The sequence below is a fragment of the Trichomycterus rosablanca genome, chromosome 11, assembly GCF_030014385.1.
Source record: "Trichomycterus rosablanca isolate fTriRos1 chromosome 11, fTriRos1.hap1, whole genome shotgun sequence".
NCBI classification, from domain to species: domain Eukaryota; kingdom Metazoa; phylum Chordata; class Actinopteri; order Siluriformes; family Trichomycteridae; genus Trichomycterus; species Trichomycterus rosablanca.
Window position 1 is genome coordinate 12,680,894 of NC_085998.1, and position 27,896 is coordinate 12,708,789.

At 39.0% G+C, this 27,896-nt stretch overlaps 1 protein-coding gene across 8 annotated transcripts in view; it reads left to right on the forward strand.

Moving 5' to 3' along the window:
* Nucleotides 1–565: 565 nt before the first annotated feature.
* The window catches only part of celf6 (CUGBP Elav-like family member 6), a 237,279-nt gene continuing 209,948 nt past the window's right edge, over nucleotides 566–27,896 (forward strand). For all 8 annotated transcript variants that reach the window (XM_063005170.1, XM_063005176.1, XM_063005175.1 and 5 more), the window contains exons 1-2: nucleotides 566–1,124; nucleotides 10,759–10,841. In XM_063005170.1, coding sequence (XP_062861240.1) covers nucleotides 875–1,124; nucleotides 10,759–10,841 — 333 coding nt within the window. In that variant the 5' untranslated portion in view covers nucleotides 566–874. The remainder of the gene's footprint in view (nucleotides 1,125–10,758; nucleotides 10,842–27,896) is intronic.

The following is a 27,896-nucleotide window of genomic DNA, read 5'->3' on the forward strand; positions in this document are numbered from 1 at the left end:
TAATAATAATAATAATAATAATAATAATGGGGAAAGGTTAAAAGACAGAAATTAAACTTTAATATATGGTTCTAGGCATAGGCACGAAATGAAAGCTAAAAACAAAAGGGAATAAAGAAATAGAATATGTACAAGACATATTTATAAAAATAGAAATAAATATAATATGTAGTAAATAAGAAAAAATAACAGAACGATATTGAAATGACTTGTATTGTTTGACTGGACATATGTATTATCTTTTCCTCTGATTCTGTATCCTGCCTCTCTAACAGAGAGAAAAGCTCTCATTCTAAATACATTTCTTAAATAAAGTAAAGGTTTGTCATGTTTATTTTTGAACATTGTGTACGTGACGCGCGTGCCCCGCTGTGCTTTCTCCTCGCGACGTCTCGAGCTGTTTTACACAAATGTTTGGATTCTCGCAGCACCCCGCGGGGCTTCTCTCGCGCTGCATTCTGATTGGCCGATCAGGGCTCGATATGCAAACTCGAGACTCCGGTGGGTGGAGTCTGGACCAGAACCTACGGAGAATTACGTCACGTGGCAGAGTGGCAACTGACAGATGGAGAAAGAAACGAGGTGAAAACGCGCGCGATGAAAATAAAGAGAAAAACAAACAAAAAAGGAGAAAAGTAAGAGGAGAGAGGCAGGAGAAAGAGAAAAGAGAGAGAGAAAGCGGAGAAAAGAGGAGAAACAAGCGAGCAGTAGCGCAGTTTATATTAGTGAGATAGGAAGAGTGGTAGCGCGTGTGTGTGGAAAAAGAGGGTGGGGAAAAGAGTGACTGAGAAAAAAGGGAAAAAGAGAGAGTGAGTGTGAGAGTGAGTGAATGAGTGAGAGAGTGAGTGAGTGATTGAGAGAGTGAGAGAGAAAGATGGCTACAGTGGCGGCGGGCGGAGTGCAGCAGGAGAATGGCTTCAGCACCGTGAACAGCTCCGGCAGAATGAACGGACTCGCGCTCGGACAGAGCTCCATTCCCATGAAGGACCACGACGCCATCAAGCTGTTCGTGGGTCAGATCCCACGGAACCTGGAGGAGAAAGACCTCAAGCCGCTATTTGAGGAATTCGGCAAGATCTACGAACTCACCGTGCTGAAAGACCGCTTCACCGGGATGCATAAAGGTCGGTTACACCCCCTCTCAACAAGCTGGTTTTATAGAGGACACAGATCTGTGAGAATAAATCTGCTCTGTGTGAGTGTGTGTGTGTAAATGTTAGAAACGCATGTGTTATTGTGTATGTGTGTGTGTAACTGTATGTGTTAGAAATGCATGTGAATGTGTGTGTGTGTGTGTGTGTGTGTGTGTGGGGCTAATAACACGTGCCCATACACTCTCACAGTCATCCCTCCTTCCCACATCCACGTGAACAGCTACTACAGCCCCAACCCTAAATAAACAACCCTCATCTGTAGGGTAAACAGGACGACTAACTAGCGAACTAACAAACTAAATAAATAAATAAAATAATAATAATCATAAAACAATACTGTAATAACCACAATTTTAAAAAATCTAGGAGAAATTATTATAATTTTTGTAATTATTTTATTGCTTTTTAAATGCTTTACAAAATGTAATCCAACTAACCTAAACAATACAATAAAACATACAAACATTAAATAATAATAAAAACAATAAAAACATACAAACTATAGAGAGAGGAGAAAAAAGTGTGTGTGTGTTGGGGGGGGGGGGGGGGGGGGGCTGGGGGTGTTAGTTAAGAAGTAAGGTTACTCAAGTCCTTTGCAGGAAGCAGTGGAAGAGATTTGAAGAACGTAATAAATGGTGATCAGCACCTATAAAAGTTGTCTGTTGAACCCCTCAAACTAAATTTAATTTTCTCGAGGTGCAAAAAGAAAAGAGAGAGAACATGCAAACTCCACACAGAAAGGGTCCGGGCCGCCCCACCTGGGGATCGAACCCAGTGCTTGACATTGAACTTGTGGACAGATTAATCTTGTGTAACTAGTAACTACTGTTCCTGTCATGAATGTAACTAAATTGTGTAAAACATGACTTTAAATCCTAATAAATAATAAATAAATGAATAAATAAATAAATTTTTGAAAAAAAAAGGTAGTGAATAAATTAATTAGATCCTTTAAAGAGCATAAAGTGCTTACTGAAAACAAATTAATAATAATTAATAATTAATTTTGTTTACTTTTACATTCCCCTAGATTTACAAATCTACAGTATAGTGAGTTAAATATTCTTTTTTTTTTTCAAACTGCTTCTTGTACAGGGTCACAAGAAGCGAGTGCTCGGCACTAACCCGAAACACTAGACGAAGGCAGGAATGCACTCTGAACAGGATGCCAATTCATTACAGATCAACATACACACACACACACACATTTACTTATAATTTAGACAAACCAATACAAGCCGTTGTGCATCGTTTGATGAGGTGAGAGCAAATCTCTGCACATATTTTGACAGCATGCAAAACTTAAAATAGTGACCAGAGGTGAAAATTGAACCCAGTTTGCCAGAACCTATGTTGCTGTGCAGAACCCACTCTAGCAGCTGCACCAGCATGCCACCCTGGATGGGATTTGGCAAATGTTAAGTACTTTAGTCAAATGATAATGACAATGCTAATAACAAATCTAAATATAGGTGCAGAGACATTGATTTTTTTTAAACAAATCGTCAAAGAAGATTTTGTTCTTACTGTTTTAGGTACAATTGTTCTAAAAGGACTCATTTTAATAACAAATATGCTCAAGAAAAATGTGTAATCTGCACTCTGTAACTCGCCTTTGAGTCTAACATTTGTGACAAAAAAAACTTAAAAAGTCATTATTACACACATTACAAATCCAGCTACGAGGAAATATGTGCTAGTGAGCTTTATGCACAGGCTGTACTTCATATTTATTTTCAGTGACTGCTTTTCTTCGACTTGGGTGCAAGGCTTAAATACAACTAGTACAGATTAGTCCAGCTTAGGATATATGCCATCATATGCTCTAAATCAGCCACACTCACATCTAGTGGATCAATCAATTTAAAATAAACAATCCACCCACAGTTGTGTAGGTTAACTGGATTACTTGGGAAAAAAAGTGGTAATAGGGAGAACATACCAAACAACACAGTCTGTCAAGCTCACTGTAATTGTAAGGCATCATCAATACAATGTGCCATCCTCTTGCTCTACTGTAGTTAGTATAAAACCCACTCACATTTACAAATATTAAGAACCAGATATTACAATGCCCACTTTATGGTAACAGTCATAATACTTGGACACCCATCCAAATGATTGATTATAGGTGTTTCAGCCACATCCATTGCTAACAGGGGGAGTAAAAGCAATTATGTAAAATAAATTACATGGTTCCAATTTTGTGGCAACAGTTTAAGAAAGGCTGTTTCCCATTCCAGCATGACTGTGCACAAATCTTGGTTAAAAAAAAAAGACAAAAAAGACAAAGTTTAACAAGTCTGTTGTAGAAGGACTCCAATAACCAGCTAAAATAAACGTTCAAACAAAAACAATAGATCTCAATTTAATTTTTTTTAGTTATGGGAAGTTTTGCATAAAAGCAGAGATAATCCGGTAAGGTGTTTTAGTTTTTACTTCACTTTTGATACTTTCACACCATCCTGCAAATCATTTTGAGTGACTGCTGGCATCTATCGTAACACTTTATAATTAGTCTGCGAGCACAGTGTGAAATCTTATGTGCCAGGAATGATTTGAGGATTTGATTCAAGCTCTGACCTTTATTATATTTAAGTTGCTTAGAACTTTTGAAAGCTTCTTTACTTTCAATGTGTGAAATAAAAAAAATTTATAAATAAAACCAGGTGCATTATGCATTTGCCAAAACTTTTCTCTTTGTTTGTGGCATTATTGGAGCCCAATACAGTCTGTTATTTTTAGGCAACTAAATGTAAATTACTAATTTAGTTTCTGCTAGGTATACTGTGACCCAGTCCTCTCTCTGTTCTCTGGGCCCAAGTTTATCTTACATAGAACAGAACACAGTAGAAACTTTGATGATGGTCAAGTGAATCCACATTTCAACTTATTTTTAGGATTTTAGAGAGATACTGTATACACCGATGAGGCATAACATGATGACCACCTCCTTGTTTCTACACACACATATAGAAGCACTTAGTTCTGCAAATACTGACTGTAGTCCATCTGTTTCTCTTCATGATTTTCTCGGCATAGTCCCCTTTCATGCTGTTCTTCAATGGTCAGGACCCCCACAGGACCACTACAGAGTAGGTATTATTTGGGTGGTGGATCATTCTCAGCACTGCAGCGACACTGACATGGTGTTAGTGGATCAGACACAGCAGCGCTGTTGGAGTTTTTAAACACCTCACTGTCACTGCTGGACTGAGAATAGTCCGCCAACCAAAAACATCCAGCCAACAGCGCCCTGTGGGCAGCGTCCTGTGACCACTGATGAAGAACTGGAAGATGGCCAACTCAAACAGCAGCAATAGATGAGCGATCGTCTCTGACTTTACATCTACAAGGTGGACCAACTAGGTAGGAGTGTCTAATAGAGTGGACAGTGAGTGGACACGGTATTTAAAAACGGTATCTGATCCACTCATACCGGCACAACACACACTAACACACCACCACCATGTTATTTTCACTGCAGTGCTGAGAATGATCCACCACCTAAAAAATACCTACTCTGTGGTGGTCCTGACCATTAAAGAACAGGGTGAAAGCATGTTAAAAAGGGTATGTAGAGAAACAGATGGACTACAGTCAGTAATTGTAGAACTACAAAGTGCTTCTATATGGTAAGTGGAGCTGATAAAATGGACAATGAATGTAGAAACAAGGAGGTGGTTTTAATGTTATGGCTGATCGGTGTATCGTCTGGTCGGCTGCATGTGTTAGAACAATGTGGTTTTGTAGACACAGAGTTCATGTGCTTGACTGGCTTACCTGCAGTCCTGATCTTTCTCCAAGAACAATGAACATGACTGTTGAGCAGAAGTCTTATATGAAGCATGAATGGCCAAAAATACGGCTTTCAAAACCTCAACAATTAGTGTTCCAAGTTCCCAAATCATTAAAAAGTCTCATTAATATGAAAGATGATGGAACACAGAGGTAAACATGTTTCTGTTGCAATTTAGTGTTGCAAGTGTCAAATTCTGAATTAGATTTTATTTATAAATTTAAGTTATAACTAGGCTGGACACGCCTTGCTAGAGAGAGAATGAGGTATGATCCCAAAAACCTGCAAGATAGGAAATAGAACCCATTAACAAATATTTTATCAAGGTAGAATAATAATAAGGGTAAAAAGTCACTAACAAAAAGGGGGGATTGCACATAAGAGGTGGCCAAATTATTAGAAACAAAGTAACAAATTAAAAACACAGTTCATCCGCAACCTGCGATGGAGAGAGTGGATAGAAAGGGGAAACCACAGTAAAGACAGGGAACCAGCTTGTGCTCCCCTGCACATTTACATTACATTTACATTTTTGGCATTTAGCAGATGCTTTTATCCAAAGCGACTTACAGTACAGTGACAGTATATTGTCTATGCTATTGAGGGTTAAGAGCCTTGCTCAAGGGCCCAATAGTGACAACCTGGCCGAAGTGAGGCTTGAACCAGCGACCTTTCAATTACTAGTCCAGTACCTTAACCACTAGGCTACAACTGCACATAACGGAGGTTTTATGAGCAAAACCAACTCAGAAAACTTACATGCACTTTTTTGTGAGTTCCATATTCCAAAGTGTTACTACTTATTTAGAAGCAGATTTTTATTGATTTGTAAACAAATAAATAATTTGTATTGTATTAAGATATAATTTTTTCAGTTTTGCTTAGCACCTTTCATCTCTCTGAATGGCTCTGATTTCTTTTCACCGTCGCTGGTTGTGTAGGAGTCTTGAGCGATCCCTCGAGGGCTGGGTGCCCACTAAAGCGCAACTGTACGGCACTGAATTTAGAAAGGGCAGTTTTTACATTAACAGAGCCTTATGCCAGACAGCTGTGGTGGTGACATTAGTGGGAGGTATTGTCTGCTGAAGGGGAGAATAGTGGCATCAGGACATGACCAAAATCAGCAGTAGTAGCCTGTCCTCCTTACTTGGACTTGGAGTCCTGAAGTGTGTTTATGTTTACGAGTTTGTTGTTAAGGTGAACATCATTTATTGCCACTATTTAAGACCACAGCCCTCACCCTTCACCCCTGATCGGTTACAATAATAATAATGGGAGTCTGTCATTAGGAAGAGTGACTACAGCAGGGCACAACGGTGCTGCTTCTTTACAATGAAGAAACGTCCAGGCTGTAGGAAGAAAGCTCCAGTCTGTTGAATTTTGTGACAACGTATTTTTTTAATTAGTCTATCAGTTTTTAATTAGTGTAATAAAACAGGCTTTAAAGGGCCAACGCACATAAACACACAGCAAATAAAAAATAAAGCGATTGGTAAACTGTCTTTACAATTATTTTATTTTTTTATACACTGATCAGCCATAACATTGAAACCACCTGTTTGTTTCTACACTCACTGTCGATTTTATCAGCTTCACTTACCGTATAGAAGCACTTTGTAGTTCTACAATTACTGACTGTAGTCCATCTGTTTCTCTGCATGCTTTGTTAGCCCCCTTTCAATCTGTTTTTCAATGGTCAGGACCCTCACAGGACCACTACAGAGCAGGTATTATTTGGGTGGTGGATCATTCTCAGTACTGCGGTGACACTGACATGGCGGTGGTGTGTTAGTGTGTGTTGTGCTGGTATGAGTGGATAAGACACAGCAGCGCTGCTGGAGTTTTTAAACACCTCAATGTCACTGCTGGACTGAGAATAGTCCACCCAGAAATATATATCCAGCTATCAGCGCCCTGTTGGCAGCGTCCTGTAAAAACTGATGAAGGTCTAGAAGATGACCAACTCAAACAGCAGCAATAGATGAGCGATCGTCTCTGACTTTACATCTACAAGGTGGACCAACTAGGTAGGAGCGTCTAATAGAGTGGACAGTGAGTGGACACAGTATTTAAAAACTCCAGCAGCGCTGCTGTGTCTGATCCACTCATACCAGCACAACACACACTAACACACCACCACCACGTCAGTGTCACTGCAGTGCTGAGAATGATCCACCACCTAAATAATACCTGACCATTGAAGAACAGGGTGAAAGAAGGCTAAAAAAAATTATGTAGAGAAATAGATGTACTACAGTCAGTAATTGTAGAACTACAACGTGCTTCTATATGGTAAGTGTATATATTTTGCACACCTCAACTTAATAATTAGAAAGGTTGTACAAACACTTTGCACTGTGGTGCAGCTTTACTGATTTTTATAACTTTTAGCCTATCTGCCTTTTGTGAAACATCATCTTTACAAGATTTAATTGTAATTAGGCTTTATTAGGATGTAAATGAATTCAGCTCGGTTCAGGAAGACGTTTGTTGTGTTGCAGCAATTACTGGTGCACAAAATGCAAATAAGCAGCTTTCCAAAAAATAAAAAATTCAAATGCCTGACTTTTTGCTCTTACTATTTAACCAAGGAGCATGTTAAATAGTGGCAGTTAAATAGTTTGATTTTTAAAAATGCTTAGTTTGCTGTTGTTTGTTTTTCATTAAAATATTTTCAGAACTTTTAGCTTGTGATTACAGAGCTTAAAAACTTGAAGTAGGACTGATTTGTAATCTTAAGGATCTTAAGGCTGTTTTTGTTTTACAGTGGAAACAATAATTCCCATAAGAAATAAAGTAAATACAATTGATGCGTTCCTGAAAGGCAAACATATTAACAAAAAATACATTTTATAGAGAATAAATGTAGTTTTAAATACCGAAAACAATGACAAATGATTATAAATAAGTAATGAAATGGATACATGAACATTTAACATCACATTTACCTTTATTGAGGAGTCCTGTTGGCGTATGGAAGGCGGCAAGGAAGGCAGAGAGATACCCCGATATGGCCGCACGAGTCACGTGGGAAATTGCCGAATGCGATCGGTACGGTTTAACGAAAACCGAGTCAGTGTTCGAAACTCAAGGTAGAGAAAACCTACGAAAGTTGACGAAAACCAAATCATACGAAAATAGCTTAGCTTCATAGCTTCGTGCATTTATGTTTGTTTGTTTGTTTATTAGGATTTTAACGTCATGTTTTAGACTTTGGTTACATTCATGACAGGAACGGTAGTTACTCATTACACAAGATTCATCAGTTCACAAGGTTATATCGAACACAGTCCTGGACAATTTTGTATTTCCAAATCACCTTACTTGCATGTCTTTGGACTGTGGGAGGAAACCGGAGCACCCGGAGGAAACCCACGCAGACACGGGAAGAACATGCAAACTCCACACAGAAATAACCCAGAACGCCCCACCTGGGGATCGAACCCAGGGCCTTCTTGCTGTGAGGCGACAGTGCTACCCACTTTGTCACCATGCATTTATGTAGCTCTGAATCAAATAAAATTCCTGAATGCTTATACAGAGATGATCTTTAGTTGTACAGAACCTTTGACTGCATGCGGTATGTACTTGATCGAGTTTGACATTGATAATGCTGATACATAGTTGTACTGTATAAGGACACTCTGCTGGCTAACGTCCCAGATTAGGGTTTTGTTTTAGGACTGATGGGTGCCTTTGCTACCTGTGGTCCTTTGAGAAAACCTCATAGCAACTAGGAAATAATGCTGAACCCAGCAGAAATAGCTTTCCTAAAGAGGTCACCCCATGCTGGGTTGTCCACCTACAACTGTCCAGGTTTTTCTTTCTTACATGACTGTGAGTAACAATGAACAGTTCATTTGCATTGTTTGCACTCGGGAACTGTTTGTTAGTAGCTATATGCAGTGGGTTGCAGTGGGTCAAAAGTCTGAGACCACTAATGGAACTGTATCTATTTTGCATTTTTATAAATCAATATTGTGTATTTTTATTATAGTGCATCAGCAGAACTATTTAAATGTCAAGTGGAGTATTTAAAAAAATGTTTGTTTGTTTATTAAGATTGTAACGTCATGTTTTACACTTACATTCATAACAGGAATGGTAGTTACTCATTACACAAGATTCATCACTTCTCTAGTCTATATCGAACACAGTCATGGACAATTTAGTATCTCCAATTCACCTCACTTACATGTCTTCGGACTGTGGAAGGAAACCGAAGCACCCAGAGGAAACCCACGCAGACATGGGGAGAACATGCAAACTCCACACAGAAAGGACCTGGACCGCCCAACCTGGGGATCGAACCCAGGACCTTCAAGCCAAAAGTTATTATTATTCTGTTAGCACAAGGTCACACACCAAAAGCCGATATAATATGGAAGCATTTGAGACCGTGTTAAGTTTATATAAGTAACCACCAGACCAACTAATGATCCACAGGTAAATACGCTTAATATTGCAAATATTGTAATAAATCTGTTTTTTTATCTTTCTTTAATTTACTTGTAATAATAATAATACACAATTATAAAAAAACAATTATAGTACACGGTACTACTCCTACCACCACTACTACTACTACTACTACTACTACTAATAATAATAATAATAATGATCATACTGATTAACAACAACAAAACAACAACAATTATAATAATAATAATTGTGTTATTATTATTATTATTATTATTTAATTTTCAAATTGTTTATACTGGTCAAAGTCAGGGCAGGTCTGGTTCCTCTGGGGAACTCTGGGTGAAATGCAGGAATACCCAGGATAGTGCACCAGTCCATTGCAGGGCATTGGCCATCCCCAACTGCATCGTTGGCCCTAGGTGTGAGAGAGTATGTAGGTGTGTGATGATGTGTGATGATGAATTGGCATCCTATTGGGGTATAATTCTGCCCACATCAACCCAAAACAAATCATGCCAACTGAGGGCTGGTGTTGCTGGGGTTGATTGGATGAGTGCCATTCCTGTTCAGTCTCTATGCTGTCTGATCTTGCTGTTTACTTTATTGATGCTCCATAAGGCTTTTTACACCGATGTGAAGCTGTACTTCTAATATTCACCAACTCACAGCAATTGAGCACCCAATTTTCAAATTGTTTATACTGGTCAAAGTCAGGGCAGGTCTGGTTCCTCTGGGGAATGCTGGGTGAAATGCAGGAATACCCAGGATAGTGCACCAGTCCATCATTGCAGGGCATTGGCCATCCCCAACTGCATCGTTGGCCCTAGGTGTGAGAGAGTATGTAGGTGTGTGATGATGTGTGATGATGAATTGGCATCCTATTGGGGGTATAATTCTGCCCACATCAACCCCATTGCATAAGTGTGTATGATTGCAGTGGTGATTATTGTGCGGTTGAAGAGAACAAAGGCTGATTCTTAAAAGTCTTCCAGACCACCAAAATATTGGATAAAAGGGAACAAACAACAAGTTCAGAATTTTCTAAACTAATGTCACATTCTTCTTGAGAGGTCGAGCAATATGTGCTGCAAGTGAAACAAGTTATTTTGATTAACTGGTCCATTATATTATTTTTGAACTGTTGGAACTAATGGATAAGCTGTTTTCTAAAAGCACTGTAATGAAATGCAATGTAAGGCAATGTAGTATTTAATATAGAAAAAACTTATGTGACTGCAAGGAAGAAAAGTCACATTTGGATTCAATTTTTCCCCCTTTGATTACCCTCAGGGATTCTGAGCTAAAGCATTTCAGAATGATAAAGTACATCCTGCATCGACTTGCCGCTTGATTGTATGTTTGTGTGTGTTCGTGTGTTTGCAGGATGTGCCTTTCTAACATACTGTGCCAGGGAGTCTGCACTGAAGGCTCAGAGTGCTCTTCATGAGCAGAAGACTCTGCCTGGGGTAAGTTCTTCTCTTGTCTTTTTTCTCCACCTTGCTGTCACTATCCACTATCTTTTTGTCTCTGCTGCCTGCCAGGCTGCTGAGCCCTAACTGAACCCATAATCTATCCAAAACAAATCATGCCAACTGAGGGCTGGTGTTGCTGGGGTTGATTGGATGAGTGCCATTCCTGTTCAGTCTCTATGCTGTCTGATCTTGCTGTTTACTTTATTGATGCTCCATAAGGCTTTTTACACCAATGTGAAGCTGTACTTCTAATATTCACCAACTCACAGCATTTGAGTACCTGAGGGTTGGCAAAGACAAGATTTAGTTAGAAAAGATTTTATTGGGGTTGATCAGGTGTTAAACCCTAGTGTTTGATGTTGCTGTCTGGTTTTGTTCCAAAGTCTTGTGCTAGCAGATATTTATACAAGAAAGTAATTAGTCACTGATGTTGTTTTAGGCTTTTTTCTTGTAGACACAAGTGGCTGGGTATGAAATCCCATTTGTTTTTGTTCTTCTTCTTCGATAAATCGAAACACACAGACCAAACCATAAGTCTTACATATGTGGGACTTGGTCAACAGGTAATAGTCCCTGCTACCCAGGCATTCGAGCTCAGACCAGTTGACCTGATGGTGGTTCCATATCTTAGCATGTAACTTTGAGGTCTATATCTCCTACCCCGTATGACATAGATACAAAATTGTTTTTGTCTCTTGATTACTAGTCTCACACCATACAAAAAAGCCTCAAGAACCATAGAGCTCCACCCACCTTTTGCATCGTATCCTTCTTTAGGAATGCTCTCATTCCTGCGTATTGGAACACATTGGGCTAATTTGTGCTTGGACCCTGGAAATCATTTATTAGGATAAATTATTATTGTTATACTATTATTAGCTTCTACTGTTGTGCTCCTAAGTTAGGTCTTGTCCTGCATCCGCTTACTTTAAATGTCACCTTAAATGAATATGTCTGCCAAATGCCACAATAAAAAAGATGTTTTACTGATTACTTGTGTTTCCCGGTGAATTCGGATTTGCCGCAACCCTGACCAGGATAAAAAGTAATGAATGTAATGAAATTAATCCTTATTTATATTTTTTGTATTGTGTAAAGCAGTAAAAGATTACAGAACCTGTATTTTTTTTTATATAGCACAAATGTAGAACAGCAATGTGATTTTACGGTCTTCTTCTTTCGGCTGCTCCAAAAAATAATGCAGTATTAAGACTTTACTAATAGAAATTAAATTGAATTCGAATTTGACCCACCCACAAGGAAAATGCGTTTTGAAGATCTTATTAGCCTGGCCTGTATCAGGGTGAACACTGGTGGGCCTGGATGACTTAATAGGGGTAATAGGGGATGACATTTATTACATTATATACTCTTCATGTAGTCTTATATACCTGCACTACATGCACGATATAGCCAAAAGTATGTGGACACCCATCCTAATTATTACGTTTAGGTGTTTCAGCCACCCTCATTGCTAACAGGTGTAAAAAATAATCAGGAATTTGGAATAGACTCTTTCGTCCTCCAGCATTAATGTATTTTCTGTGCACAAAGCAAGGTCCGTAAAGACATTGTTTGAATAGTTTGGTGTTAAAGAATTTCAGTGGCCTGCACAGAGCCTGTTAAACACATTTAGCCACTCAGGTGGTGCAGTGGTAAAACACACGCTGAACACCAGAGCTGGGATCTCGAATACATTGTATCGAATCTCAGCTCTGCCTGCCTGCTGAGCGGCCACGTGAACAACGATTGGACTCTCTCATAGGGACTCTCTCATAACTAATGCATTTTCGACCTCTGCTGGCTGATTGATGGCGTCTGCACAAAGATGGGAAAAGAGTGCTGTCAGGGTGTGTCTTTCTGTACACAGTGCTGATCCACATTGCACTCGTCAAAATGTAGGTGATAAAATGCATACGGCTGCTGCCCACGTGTCGGAGGGGGCGTGGGTTAGCTTCGTTCTCCTGAATCAAAATGGGGATCGGCATTGGTGGAGAGGAAGCATGACGCAATCGGGCAATTGAACAAAATATTTAGCAAATTTAAATGCTAACTGCAAGCCAAACCTTCTTATTTAACATCCGTGCCTGAGTCTTCGAATGCTGTTTTTGACTGATTTGGTGCAAATTCCCATAGATTCATAAGTATGGGGGCTATTATGTCCACAGGTGATGGGGACTTCATATTAATACCCATGGATTTGGAATTGGATGTCCATTGTTTTATCCATACATAGTAGTGTATATTGCCATATTATTTAAAATTGATGTTTTATAGCATCTACAGTATTTTACCGTATGTAATAAGAGTGTAAATAATTTGGAATCGTAATGAGGTAACGGCACAGACATTTCGGGTTACGTTTCCCATTAACCCTGGTGCTGCTCTGAATTTATATGTAATTTCCTTTTAGCTTCTTTAGTGACACAGATGTTTTGCACTACAATAAACATTTAACATTCAGCCTTTTTGTGGTAAGTAAATATAAGTGTTCTCCACCAAACTGATTCTGGTCCCAGAATTATGATCAAGAAAGGATGGAAGGAAGAATATACACTGATCAGCCACCTCCTTGTTTCTACACTCACTGTCCATTTTATCAGCTCCACTTACCATATAGGAGCAATTTGTAGTTTTACAATTACTGACTGTAGTCCATCTGTTTCTCTGCATACCTTTAAAACCTACTTTCACCCTGTTCTCTGTCAGGGTCAGGGCCCCCACAGGACCACCACAGAGCAGGCATTATTTAGGTGGTGGATCATTCTCAGCACTGCAGTGACACTGACATGATGGTGGTGTGTTAGTGTGTGTTGTGCTGGTATGAGTGGATCAGACACAGCAGCGCTGCTGGAGTTTTTAAATACTATGTCCACTCACTGTCCACTCTAGTAGACACTACCTAGTTGGTCCACCTTGTAGATGTAAAGTCAGAGACGATCGCTCATCTATTGCTGCTGTTTGAGTTGGTCATCTTCGAGACCTTCATCAGTGGTCACAGGATGCTGCCCACGGGGCGCAGTTGGCTGGATATATTTTTGGTTGGTGGACTATTCTCAGTCCAGCAGTGACAGTGAGGTGTTTAAAAACTCCATCAGTGCTGCTGTGTCTTATCCACTCATACCAGCACAACACACACTAACACAACACCACCATGTCAGTGTCACTGCAGTGCTGAGAATGATCCACCACCCAAATAATACCTGCTCTGTAGTGGTCCTGTGGGGGTCCTGACCATTGAAGAACAGCATAAAAGGGGGCTAACAAAGCATGCAGAGAAACAGATGGACTACAGTCAGTAATTGTAGAACTACAAAGTGCTCCTATATGGTAAGTGGAGCTGATAAAATGGACAATGTGTGTAGAAACAAGGAGGTGGTTTTAATGTTATGGCTGATTGGTGTATATATAAATACCACCGAAGCTAGATTTCATGCTCAGCTATGGAGCTTGACAAAGTAAGAACTCAAATGTTGGACTGACTCATTCATGGAGTCGACTCTTTCCCATGCTGATCTACTCTTGCCTAATTCCTTACTGCTAGGTTGAAGCAACTCAATCCATCAGTCAATTATCATGCAGTCAATGCCCCAGTACTTCTTTCCAGTGAGAAAACCAAGGGAAAAAGCCAGTAGAAGAAGTAGAAGAAAATGCCACTCTAAGTCAGTTTGTTGAACAAATTTAGCCAAAAGATTTGATGGCTTTAAAATAGCTTCCAAAAAAGTGGAAGCAGGCAGCAGTGTTTACAGTGCTTTGTATGGCTAGAATAGCCATAAGAGATCTATTATGTTTCATTATTAAGGAAGAACGCACACTGGCCGACCACCTTACTGACTGACTATGATCAATGGCTCAGCACTGCACCGGTGCTTTGAAAAATTTCAGTCTGGTTTTCGAAAAAAGCACAGCACAGAAACTGCACTGGTGAGAATCTTAAATGATATTTTAATGCACTCAGATTCAGGGGAAATAACAGTGTTGGTTTTACTTGATCTTAGTGCAGCCTTTGATACAGTAGATCATGATATCCTAATAAACAGGCTCAGTGAATGGGTTGGCATATCAGGATCAGCACTGGATTGGTTTCGGTCATTTTTATCCAATAGGAAATGTTCTGTTTCCATTGGAGATAAGATGTCCTTGAAGGCTGATTTTACCTGTGGGGTACCTCAGGGTTCTATTCTTGGCCCTGTTTTATTCTTATTATATATGCTCCCCCTGGGTCATTTAATTAGACGTTTTAATATTTCTTTTCATTTTTATGCAGACGATATGCAACTGTACCTCTCTGTTAAACGAAATGAATTCAGTGGATTAGGCAATCTAACTGAGTGCATTGCAGCTATCAAGAATTGGATGAATTATAATTTTCTTAAATTAAATGAGGACAAAACCGAAGTTCTAGTTGTTGGTCTAGACAACATACCCAGAGATTTGGAGATGGCCCTTGGTTCTCTCGTTTCAAGAATTAACACTTCCCCAAGAAATGTGGGTATTGTGTTTGATTCTCACTTGCAATTTTCTGGCCATATAAATAAGCTTGTTCAGTCTTGCTTCCTTCAGCTAAGAAATATTGCAAAGCTTAGACAGGTTTTGTCTTCTCAAGACTTAGAGAAAATCATCCATGTTTTTATTTCATCTCGACTGGATTACTGCAATGCTTTGTATACTTGCCTCAGTCAAGGAGCTGTGTCAAGACTCCAGATGGTTCAGAATGCAGCTGCTCGGCTTTTAACAAAAACTAGACGTAGAGACCACATCTGTCCAGTGCTGGCCTCACTTCATTGGTTGCCAGTAAAATTTAGGATAGATTTTAAAATTTTAGTTCTTACCTTTAAGGCTCTACATGGGGAAGCACCTGATTATATTTGTGAATTGCTGGTTCTGGTTGTGCCCCGTACCAAACAGAGGCGGAAAGGGGACTGTGCTTTTTCTGTCCAGGCTCCTAAATTATGGAATAGTCTCCCACTCGATATCAGACTCTCTGAGTCTACATTAACCTTCAAGAAATGTCTTAAGACACATTTTTATTCATTAGAGCCGGCTCTATTTTCTTAGAAGGTTAAGGTCCTTTAATGTATGCAACAAACTCCTGAATATGTTCTACCAATCTGTTGTAGCCAGTGTTCTTTTTTATGCGGTGCTGTGCTGGGGTGGCAGCATTAAAAAGAAAGACGAAGCAAGACTGGACAAACTGATTAGACGAGCTGGTGCAGTGGTAGGCATTGAACTGGAACCACTGGTAACAGTGGCAGAAAAGAGGACACTGTGTAAACTCTATTCTATCATGGACAATGTCAGTCACCCACTGTATACAGTGATTATTAAACAGAGGAGCATGTTTAGTGACAGGCTGCTGTCTCAGAGCTGCTCCACGGAAAGGCTTAGAAAGTCATTCGTACCCAGAGCCATTAGGCTCTACAACTCCACCAGGTAGGGACGGCTGACTGTAGCTAAAGACTGAGGGTTTCTAGTGTAGCCATGTGTGTACGTACTCGTATGCACTTGTATGCACTTGTGTGCATGTGCAGGTGTATATATATATATATGTATGTATATGTGTGTGTAGGTATTTGCATATGTGTACATGAGTATATATGTGTATGTATTTGCATGTGTGAATATGTATGTATATGGGTGTATATGTGTATGTATATATTTGGCTATATTGGCCTCATTGTGCAATATTGTCACATGTCACTTTACTATTTAATAATTTAATAATTTAATCACTATTCAATTTTTACACTAGCAATATACCTCATGCATCATTACAGTTACCAGTTATTCATTTTATGTTAATCACAAGAAAGACTCTGTTCTATTTTTACTTTTCTGTTTGCTTTTGTTTTGTTTTGTACTGTTAATTATTTGTTGTATTATGCTACTGGGGCTTTAATTTCCTTCGGGATCAATAAAGTATCTATCTATCTATCATCTATCTATCTATCTATTAGCATTTCAGAGTAGTGATCTTAAGCAATGGGGCTGACGTTCTTTTGGTAAAGTGTATGTGTATGTTTGTGTATGTATATGTGTGTATATATACAGTGTATCACAAAAGTGAGTACACCCCTCACATTTCTGCAGATATTTAAGTATATCTTTTCATGGGACAACACTGACAAAATGACACTTTGACACAATGAAAAGTAGTCTGTGTGCAGCTTATATAACAGTGTAAATTTATTCTTCCCTCAAAATAACTCAATATACAGCCATTAATGTCTAAACCACCGGCAACAAAAGTGAGTACACCCCTAAGAGACTACACCCCTAAATGTCCAAATTGAGCACTGCTTGTCATTTTCCCTCCAAAATGTCATGGGATTTGTTAGTGTTACTAGGTCTCAGGTGTGCATAGGGAGCAGGTGTGTTCAAATTAGTAGTACAGCTCTCACACTCTCTCATACTGGTCACTGAAAGTTCCAACATGGCACCTCATGGCAAAGAACTCTCTGAGGATCTTAAAAGACGAATTGTTGCGCTACATGAAGATGGCCAAGGCTACAAGAAGATTGCCAACACCCTGAAACTGAGCTGCAGCACAGTGGCCAAGATCATCCAGCGTTTTAAAAGAGCAGGGTCCACTCAGAACAGACCTCGCGTTGGTCGTCCAAAGAAGCTGAGTGCACGTGCTCAGCGTCACAGCCAACTGCTGTCTTTGAAAGATAGGCGCAGGAGTGCTGTCAGCATTGCTGCAGAGATTGAAAAGGTGGGGGGTCAGCCTGTCAGTGCTCAGACCATACGCCGCACACTACATCAAATCGGTCTGCATGGCTGTCACCCCAGAAGGAAGCCTCTTCTGAAGTCTCTACACAAGAAAGCCCGCAAACAGTTTGCTGAAGACATGTCAACAAAGGACATGGATTACTGGAACCATGTCCTATGGTCTGATGAGACCAAGATTAATTTGTTTGGTTCAGATGGTCTCAAGCATGTGTGGCAGCAATCAGGTGAGGAGTACAAAGATAAGTGTGTCATGCCTACAGTCAAGCATGGTGGTGGGAATGCCATGGTCTGGGGCTGCATGAGTGCAGCAGGTGTTGGGGAGTTACATTTCATTGAGGGACACATGAACTCCAATATGTACTGTGAAATACTGAAGCAGAGCATGATCCCCTCCCTCCGGAAACTGGGTCGCAGGGCAGTGTTCCAGCATGATAATGACCCCAAACACACCTCTAAGACGACCACTGCTTTATTGAAGAGGCTGAGGGTAAAGGTGATGGACTGGCCAAGCATGTCTCCAGACCTAAACCCAATAGAACATCTTTGGGGCATCCTCAAGCGGAAGGTGGAGGAGCACAAAGTCTTGAATATCCGCCAGCTCCGTGATGTCGTCATGGAGGAGTGGATAAGCATTCCAGTGGCAACCTGTGAAGCTCTGGTACACTCCATGCCCAGGAGAGTTAAGGCAGTTCTGGGAAATAATGGTGGCCACACAAAATATTGACACTTCAGGAACTTTCACTAAGGGGTGTACTCACTTTTGTTGCCGGTGGTTTAGACATTAATGGCTGTATATTGAGTTATTTTGAGGGAGGAATAAATTTACACTGTTATATAAGCTGCACACAGACTACTTTTCATTGTGTCAAAGTGTCATTTTGTCAGTGTTGTCCCATGAAAAGATATACTTAAATATCTGCAGAAATGTGAGGGGTGTACTCACTTTTGTGATACACTGTATGTATGTATGTGTAGTTAAAGTGCATTTATAATTTTTATTTGTGCTATTGTATTAATGTTTTTATGTCACTGTGTAGCTTTTATGATTATACATTTTTGTGTTTTTATTGTATTATACTTGACCGCATTGTAAAGCACTTTGTGGCTTGGTCCTAGAAAAGCGCTATATAAATAAACTTTACTTACTTACTTACTTCTTTTAATTAGTGCTCATTAATGGGGAGAACATGCAAACTCCGCACAGAAAGGACCCGGACTGCCCCGCCTGGGGATTGAACCCAGGACCTTCTTGCTGTGAGGTGACAGTGCTACCCACCGAGCCACCGTGCCGCCCCTGGTTGATGAACATAAAAATTAAAAAAAAAAAAGTTTTCCCCATTTCTACATCACACACCCTAAAACGTTTTAGCATGTTTTGGCATCCTTCCCGGTAATTTATTGTCTTATTTACATAATACAGCTCTGTAATTACCTAGGAATTGGATTAGGTCTCAACTGGGTGACTTGTCCCATTATTTCAACTGTCTTCCAATAACATTTTACCCCTACCCTGAATATTATGGGTAATTTCTCAAGTGTGCTATATATTCATGCACTTCTTTTTAGTTTCTTGCTGGTAGCTTGAAGTGCAAGTTAAATGTAGCAGATTATAGCAAATACAAATCTCTTTATATTAAATATTTTTATTGGGTCCATTAAATCAGTATTAAACCAAAGCTCAGGGCCACCAGACTTCAGAAAAGCAGAGTCTGGAAGACCATTGGAAACCCAGTCCACTTCATTTTTTTTTACTAGACTGCTGCTATCTTTTTATCCGGTTGGTTTGTTTTTCTTGTTTATGTGAGGCAGCGGTGCAGCTTGTGGATGTACGTGATCAGCCGAAACAAGGATCTTGGTTCAGTGTTCAGAGAAAAAAAGAAAAGAGTCAAGCAAAGATCAGCAAAGCTCAATCAAACCCAACGAGCAGACTCATCAAACAGAGCAGTTAATCTCACATCAGCAAACATACTCACTCGCTCACTCACTGACTTTTTTTTTTTTTACAAAACAATTCAGACCCTTTATTCAATACCTGGATTTAGGTAATTTATCCCATTCTTCATAGCATTCTTTATTCAAATCTCAGCAGTGCTACAGGTCGGCCAGGCATCTACACAGACACAACTGGCTGTGTCTGGGGGAGGGGTCCTCTCACCTCAGCATTTCCCTGTGAAACCAGACTTGGCACAACCCTGACCAGGATTTTACATTTTCATTTGTGGCATTTAGCAGAAGCTTGTATCCAAAGCGACTTACACTTATATACAATATAATTCAAGCAATTGAGGGTTGAGGGTATTGCTCAGGGGCCCAACAGTGGCAATTTGACAGTGAACTGGTAACCTCATGATCACTAGTCCAGTACTTTACCCACTAAGCTACCACTGCCCATAAAGCAGTTAATAAAAATGAAATGACAAAATGAGATGAATATTAAAACAAAACATGTTCAACAAAGGGTATTCATTTTATTAAAGAAACAAAGTTACCCAAAACCCGTATGACCCTTAAAAAGTAACTGCCTCCTTAACTTAATAATGGGTTGCTTTACCTTTTGGGGAAATGGTCTACTGCAACAATGACTGCAACTAAATATGTTCTATATTTTTTTTTTTACAAATTACAGTAAAAAAATCTCAGCCAACTCAAAACCAGTGTTAGAATCAGTGTTAGTTTTTTTTAAGTCTAAACTTATAGGGAACTTTTAGGAATTTAAATTGATTGTTCTCTTAATAAGACCAAGTTGTCCGAGTCTTGACCTAGCAAAGCACCCACACACTATCACTCTTACACCTCCATGTTTGATTGTTGGTATAGTTTTCTTACTATGAAAAGTTGTACAGTGGTACCTTGAAACTCAATGTCACTTGGTTCTGGGAGTGGCGCTGAGTTTAAAATGCGTTGAGTTTCAAGGTATTTTTTCTCATTAGGATGTATGGGAAACCTGTTAATGCGTTCCATGGTCCCATGAAAATGCATATGTTTCATGAAATGAATATTATATATATATATATATATATATGTAAATTATAATCTTATAATATTCTATTCAATTACAAAATATGTAAAATGAATTATTTGTATGTAATAGTGTCATTATTTGTACTGAATAGTGTCATTATTCAATACATCTGTGCCTTTTTGGCTCTAAAGCTCAGGCACATGAATTGTACCCCTCCCCCATTTCTTTACATCAGTCTGTGCAAAAGCTAACTGAATCACTGAGTCAAGTCAGAAACGGCTCTTTTTAAACGAATTATTCATTGGAATCGAATCAGAGAGCTGCGCGCTTATCTATGGTAAAGATTCATTCGTTTTGCTCAGTCCATTTCATTATAGTGTCGCGTAAACAACTCCATGAATCATTTGATTCAATGATTCAGTCGTGGTTTAAGCCTTGATAAACAGCTCTATAAACCAATCAGAGCTTCCGAATTCAAATTTTGGGCGGAATTTCAGTTCCTCTAATCCAAAGCAAGATATGCTAATGTTTGTGGAATTTCTCCAATGTGCGTCGTTTAGGTGAGCTGGTAATGAAAAACTCTCTCTTTATTGGTAGTAGAAATTTAAATGACAGCTTAGATAACGAATTACCAGTTTCAGTTTTTTTTTTTTTTTACCGCGAAAGCTGAGAGGATAAATTAAGACAGGTTTGGTTGGTTCGGTGGACAAACAGTTCTTGGAATATTCTGGAAATATACAAGATGGCCGCCAAGAAGAAAAACAAGTGGATTTTATCCCTAATGGAAACTCACTGATGTTAATTTTCGTCTCAGTTTGAAGATTAGAAACTCGGGTAAGGAGCGGTTATGATTATATGCTGCTATGTGGTTGATCTGTGTCGCGTTGCTGCTGTTTACCATGCGCTTTCATTTTGCGTAGATAGCAAAGCATTATCAAATATTAAACTTTTTGGGGCTTTTTATGCTCATTTATTTTTAGTAAAACGGACAGTATGAATGTAAATAAAGCGATAAAGTCAAGTTTGAAGGTGCAAATTTCTCGACGAAGGGCGTCGAGTTTCAAAAATTAAGAGTTTAGGGGAGGTCGAGTTACAAGGTACCACTGTATTTGCTTTATTTCTGAAATAATGACAACATAATGACCCCAAAATGTCAATACTGATTAATCTCTATTAGGGCTGCCGCGATTGGTCGACCTAGTCGATGACGTCAATGCATTTAAAACTATGTTTATAAATGATCCATTTTAATATCTACAACGTTTCCATTCTTATAAGCTATCATATGATTTCCCTCAGCACTACTTGCTGCGTGCATGACCCAAGTCGTGTTTGGTCCAGTCACTGGTTGGCGGCATTAAGCTCAGTCTTAAAAAAATGCCGTCTGCAGCAGTCAGAGGCCGAAGAGCTTTCAAAGAAAAGCTCAAAAGTTTTCCAAGACCCAAATCATCAAAAGTTTGGGAATACTTAAAACTGGCACACAACAAAAATGACAAAAATGTGGTTTGTACACTGTGCAAAGCTTTGATGGTACCACAGCAACACTAGTGAGATGTTGCACGTCTATATTTTTAATTAAGCTTCTTAATGGCGGAGATCTTGGAATACCGTATTCCTTAACGAGTTGAGTTAGGGCGCATTCACACGTGCCTCATTCACAAGCTTCTCATGTGAAACACTCACCACTGTGTTTACATCGCTTAGAATGTGAAGTAAGATTTGAGTGAATGTGTAGGTTAGAATCTGGGCTCATCCTGTCTTTACTGTATGTTGGACTTAATGAGACGTGCCTACATCTAACTATTTTATTTCTGCTATAAGTTTAAGCACCTTTATTTGTGTACGGAATGCCATAAACACATGCTGCACTTTGTTTAATATGGAACACTTGAGAATTTAATAATATGGACATAAAGCCATTTATTTTTGTGCCATATTATTATGCCATACAGTTTGTTGTTAAAATAAAAGAAGTGTAAATGACATTATGAAAATTTTTTGAAGAAAAAATTATCGTTAGATTAATCGATAAAATAGTCTGTAGATTATTCAATAGAAAAATAGTTGTTAGTGGCAGCCCTAATCTCTAGACCATAGGGCTGGACGATATGGCTAAAATTTATATCACGATATAACTCCTATTTTCGGTCGATACGATATAATTCCGATATAATTCCGATATTGATATGAATAATACTGAATAAAGCTGAATACACGACTGAATTAGTCCTTCCTCTCTTATCAGCTATTTCGTCTGCTTCTTTTTCAACTGTGGACAGTGGCGGAGCCAGACAATTTCTATATGGGTGGCCAGACTGAGACCATTGCTCACACAGGGGTGGCACAGAAACTGTCTGATACCTTATTTTTTGTATGTGGCAAGTGGCTGTTGATCTAGTAGTGTTTTGGTCACTCACTTGTTTACCTATACAGGCAGTGAATGTAATGTAGAATTACATCAAGCCTAGCATAATAAGCTTTTTATTTTTTTTCTCATTTTCCCTGACAAGTGAAAAACTAAAATATAGCCTATAACCTTAACATTATGAGGAAGAATTTCAAAGATATTCCTTTGCAATACTTGATCATTTGACTTCAAACTTGTGTGTACTGATGAGACTCATCTGAACCCTAGAACATGCCAGTGTGAATGCATGTAAAACAAATTTAAATTTTCTTTCAAGAATATGACACATTCTGACCAACACTATTAAGCCAAATCAGCATTGAAAATTGACTTTACTTTTAATATCCTTCTACAATGCTGGAGCTTCTTAAAACTGAATAACCGCCCAATCTGGCAACAGTGGAACACGCAGAGCCCGTTGGTGCCTTTACTCTTAGCGCGCCACAACAAATAAGTATTATAACTTAGTATAACTACTAAGTATCATTAGTACTCAGTAGTAGTACTTCTTCTGTAATTGTGTTGGTGGTTGACATTTATGTTGAGTGTATTACTGCACTGTTTTGATGGAGAACTACTTAAGGTTTGCTGTTGAATTGCGTCCCTGTGGGAACACCTGCGTGCAAAAATGCTTCCGCAAAAAAGTAACACCGGCAAAGCTGACGTAATATACTGTATATCGTTCGAATTTGTTAAAAAATCATATCACCGTTATTGAAACATTTTCTATCGCGATATATATCGATATCGAATTATTGTCCAGCACTACTAGACCATTTTCCCAAAAGGTTAGGAGATTATCCAGATGGTTACTTTATACCAGCCCCAATAAAACCAAATTTTACATATTCCCCCTCTTTTTTTTACTCTTAGAGTTAGGTTAGAGACACTTCATAATAACTTCATAAATGAGTTAACTAAACTTTTGGAGGAATTTTAGGCTGGTCACTCCAGGGTGGGTTCACCAATGAAACAAGTTTTCTCCATTTGGTTCTCACTGTGCTTCGGTAAAGGCCTAGAGCCTTAGAAATAGCTTTGTAACCCTTTTTAGACAGATATATTGATGTGCTGAGCTCCAGTTGTAAAAGACACAAAAGTGGGACATGAAGTAAACCAGCATATTTACTGGTTTTGCATTAGAGTCGAACTTTTGGTAAGACCGAAACCTGTACTTGTGGACTTGTGGTTTTCCATTCCTCACTCACTGGCGAACGTGTGTACATTCTCATGCATCACTCAAAGAATTTCAGAGCCACGCTTTAGCAAAGACGTCCTTCATATTGATGAGTCACTCTTTAAAGGGTCAGGCTGAGGACAAACATAATTAAGACACACGACTAAGCACATTCTCACACTGGCACTCTCCAATGCTGGCACACATTAGGGTCAGATTTTTCATCAGCGTGTTGAAAGGATTAACTACGCCATGCTCATCTTATCAGCGCTTACTTTTAGGAGAGTGACCTTGCTTCTGTTTACATCCTGATTAAACTAGAGACAGCGAGCGATGTGCATAGGCCTTCATTAAAGCTTGTGAAGTTTTGAAATAGACTGTGTCATCCGGTCTGGGCACTTAGAGTTGAAGTCAGAAGTTTACAAACACCAACGACATTCATTTGAACTAGTTTTTAATCCTAGTCCACAATCCTTCTCTTTGGTCAGTTACGGTCACTAATATATTTTAAGAATGTAAAATGCCAGAGTACTACTAGATTCCGTGATTTATTTCAGATTTTTATTTCCGTGATCACATTGTCAATAGTATTTTGTAACACTGTCTTTAAATCTTTAGGGGCAGTTGTAGCCTAGTGGTTAAGGTAGGTCAAATGATTGCTGGTTCAAGTCCCACCACTGCCAGGTTGCTACTGTTGGGCCCTTAAACAAGGCCCTCAAGCATCATTTGCTTAGACAATATGCATTGGATAAGTATCTGCTGAATGCTGAAAATGTAAATGGTTTAACTTGGGTCAGATGTTTTGGGTAGCCTTCCACAAGCTGGAGTTTTGACCCATTCTTCCTGTAAGAACTGGTGTAACTGGGCAGGTTGGAAGGCCTCCTTGCTCACTCACACTGGACAGTTGCCTTTTTGTTTTTTTCAGACCAAAGGACATTTATCCAAAAAGTAAGCAAACTGCAACTTGGCTTTTTATGTCAGTTTTGGAGCAGTAGCAGATTGATTGTTCAAATCCAGCCTCTGCTATGCAGCCACTGTTGGGCCCTTGTCAAGACTCCTAACCCTATCTGCTCCAGGGGCACTGTACAATGGCTGACCCTGTGCTCTGACCCCAGCTTCCAAACAAGCTGGGATTTATGAAAAAATAATTTAGTTGTACTGTACATCTGTATATTTATATATAACAAATAAAGATATTCTTCTGTTGATACAGATGTTTTTGTCACGGTTTCCTCCAGCATCTTCACAATGTTGTTTGATGTTCTTGGATGGATTTGTCTTTTTTGCACCAAAGTATCATTTCCAAGAGAAAGAATACATTTCCTTTGAACAGTATGTTGGCTGTGTTCCCATATTGTTAAAACTTGCATTAATTATTTGAACAGATGAATGTGGTACCTTCAGGCGGTTGGATATTGCTCCCAGTGATGTGTTCTCCCATGTGGAGATCCACAATATTTTTTGATGGCTTTATTTATTTTTATTTTTTCATGATGTTAGGAAAAGGGGCAAGTTGGCTTTAAAGGTAGGCCTTTAAAAACTGCCACCTCCAATTGGTCACCTCCAATTAACTCATTTTTCCAAGCTATTCAAAGGCACAGTCAACTTGGTGTATGTAAACTTTTGACAATCTTTTATCAAGTCGCATAAAATCATGAATGACATGAATTTAGCTTGTGCTCAAATTCAGTACATTGTTTCAGTATGACTCTATCCCACTAGTCTGTACTGTGTGTGTTCAACCAGAGGTTTTGTGTCATTTGTGGTAGGACTGGAATCCAATTCATGTGCCATGGAATGTTACAGGACATCTTTCTCTTGCCCCTTCTTTAAAAAGTGAATGTAAAGTGCAGGCCACCCAAGGAGGATGGGGGTCCCTGCTGAGTCTGGTTCCTCTGGAGGTTTCTTCCTGTATTTATAATGGCGGTTTTTCTTGCCACGGTCACCCTTGGGGTTTTTGGTCTGTTGGTCTTGGGGTCTGTAAAGTTGCTTTGAGACAATGTCCACTGTACAAAGCACTATACAAATAAAATTGACTTGCATTTCCTGAGTCTGAAATAATTTTAAAGCAGTTGTCGTGGTAATGTATACACTAAGTGGTACTTTACACATGCATGTCATTTTGGATGGGATTGTAGCGTGCATGTAAACAAAGATTGTAATCAGATTGTTGAGTAGAGTGTACACATGAACACATCGTTTTAATCTAAAATCAGAATAAATTCAATCTGAATGAAAAAATCTTCACATGTAAGCATAGCTACTGATAAGGGACCACCTGCTAAGCAGATATTATTTGGGAACATAAAGGATGGTTTGGGATCATTATACAAGAAAAAGCTCATTTCCACTGTTAAGAATGGTGGATGATCCGTAATGTTTTCCACCACGTAAAGACGAGAGAAATTGCTATTTTTATTCTTTTTATAACTGTTCTGTAATCATTTTTGTAAACGCTTCATTCCTTTCTTCCCTTAATATTAACACAATTACTGACATTAGTAGAACTCATTTAGAATTAAACAACCCGTCTCGTGCATTTTCAGAAACACAAATTAAATAAAACAATCTGTAACTTTATCATGTGAAACAAACTGGCACCATATTTTCCAGCACGACGCACGTCATCTGTGACTAATATTATTAATTTCCTTCTTTTCTTTGTACAAAACTCCATCATACCATCTTAATAAATTTAAAATTCTATCTTGTAAATTTAGACACTCAATTAACAAATCTTCATGAGGCTTTCATACTGCGCCTCGAATTTCCTGTCTTCTACAAGTGAGGAGACTATCATAGATTGGATGAAATATCTACACTGACAGTAAATGATAATTAGTCAATATGATGAAAGACATGAGAAAAGGAATAATCTAATGATGGAACGGTAATCTGAAGTAATGGGTGGCTTGAAAAGGAAGAGATGAAAACAATATGTCCCAGGATGGCTTTATGAAAAGGATATCACAATACAATAATTTGTTCATTGCTTTGTGTCCTTGAAACTGTTTAATAAAGTCACACGTGCAATTAAAATGTCTGTGTATCTTAAGATAAAATACCTGAGAGACTTTATAATATTTATGAATTACATGAGGAAAAGCATTATCTTAAGCAGTTTTTTGGGCAATCACACACACAGACACACACACAGACCTATAAAATATATACCGATCAGCCATAACATTAAAACCACCTCCCTCTAATTTCTATTTCTAAACTATTTCTAGTTTCGCTGTTCATTTTATCAGCTCCACTTAGCATAAAGAAGCACTTTGTAGTTCCACAATTACTGACTGTAGTCCATCTGTTTCTCTACATGCTTTGTTAGCCCCCTTTCGTGCTGTTCTTCAATGGTCAGGACTCTCCCAGTACCACCACAGAGTAGGTATTATTTAGGTGGTGGATCATTCTCAGCACTGTAGTGACAATGACATGGTGGTGGTGTGTTAGTGTGTGTTGTGCTGGTATGAGTGGATCAGACACAGCAGCGCTGCTGGACTTTTTAAATACTGTGTCCACTCACTGTCCACTCTATTAGACACTCCTACCTAGTTGGTCCACCTTGTAGATGTAAAGTCAGAGACGATCGCTCATCTATTGCTGCTGTTTGAGTTGGTCATGTTCAAAACCTTCATCAGTGGTCACAGGACGCTGCCCATGGGGTGCTGTTGATTGGATATTTTTGGTTGGTGGACTATTCTCAGTCCAGCAGTGACAGTGAGGTGTTTAAAAACTCCATCAGCGCTGCTGTGTCTTATCCACTCATAT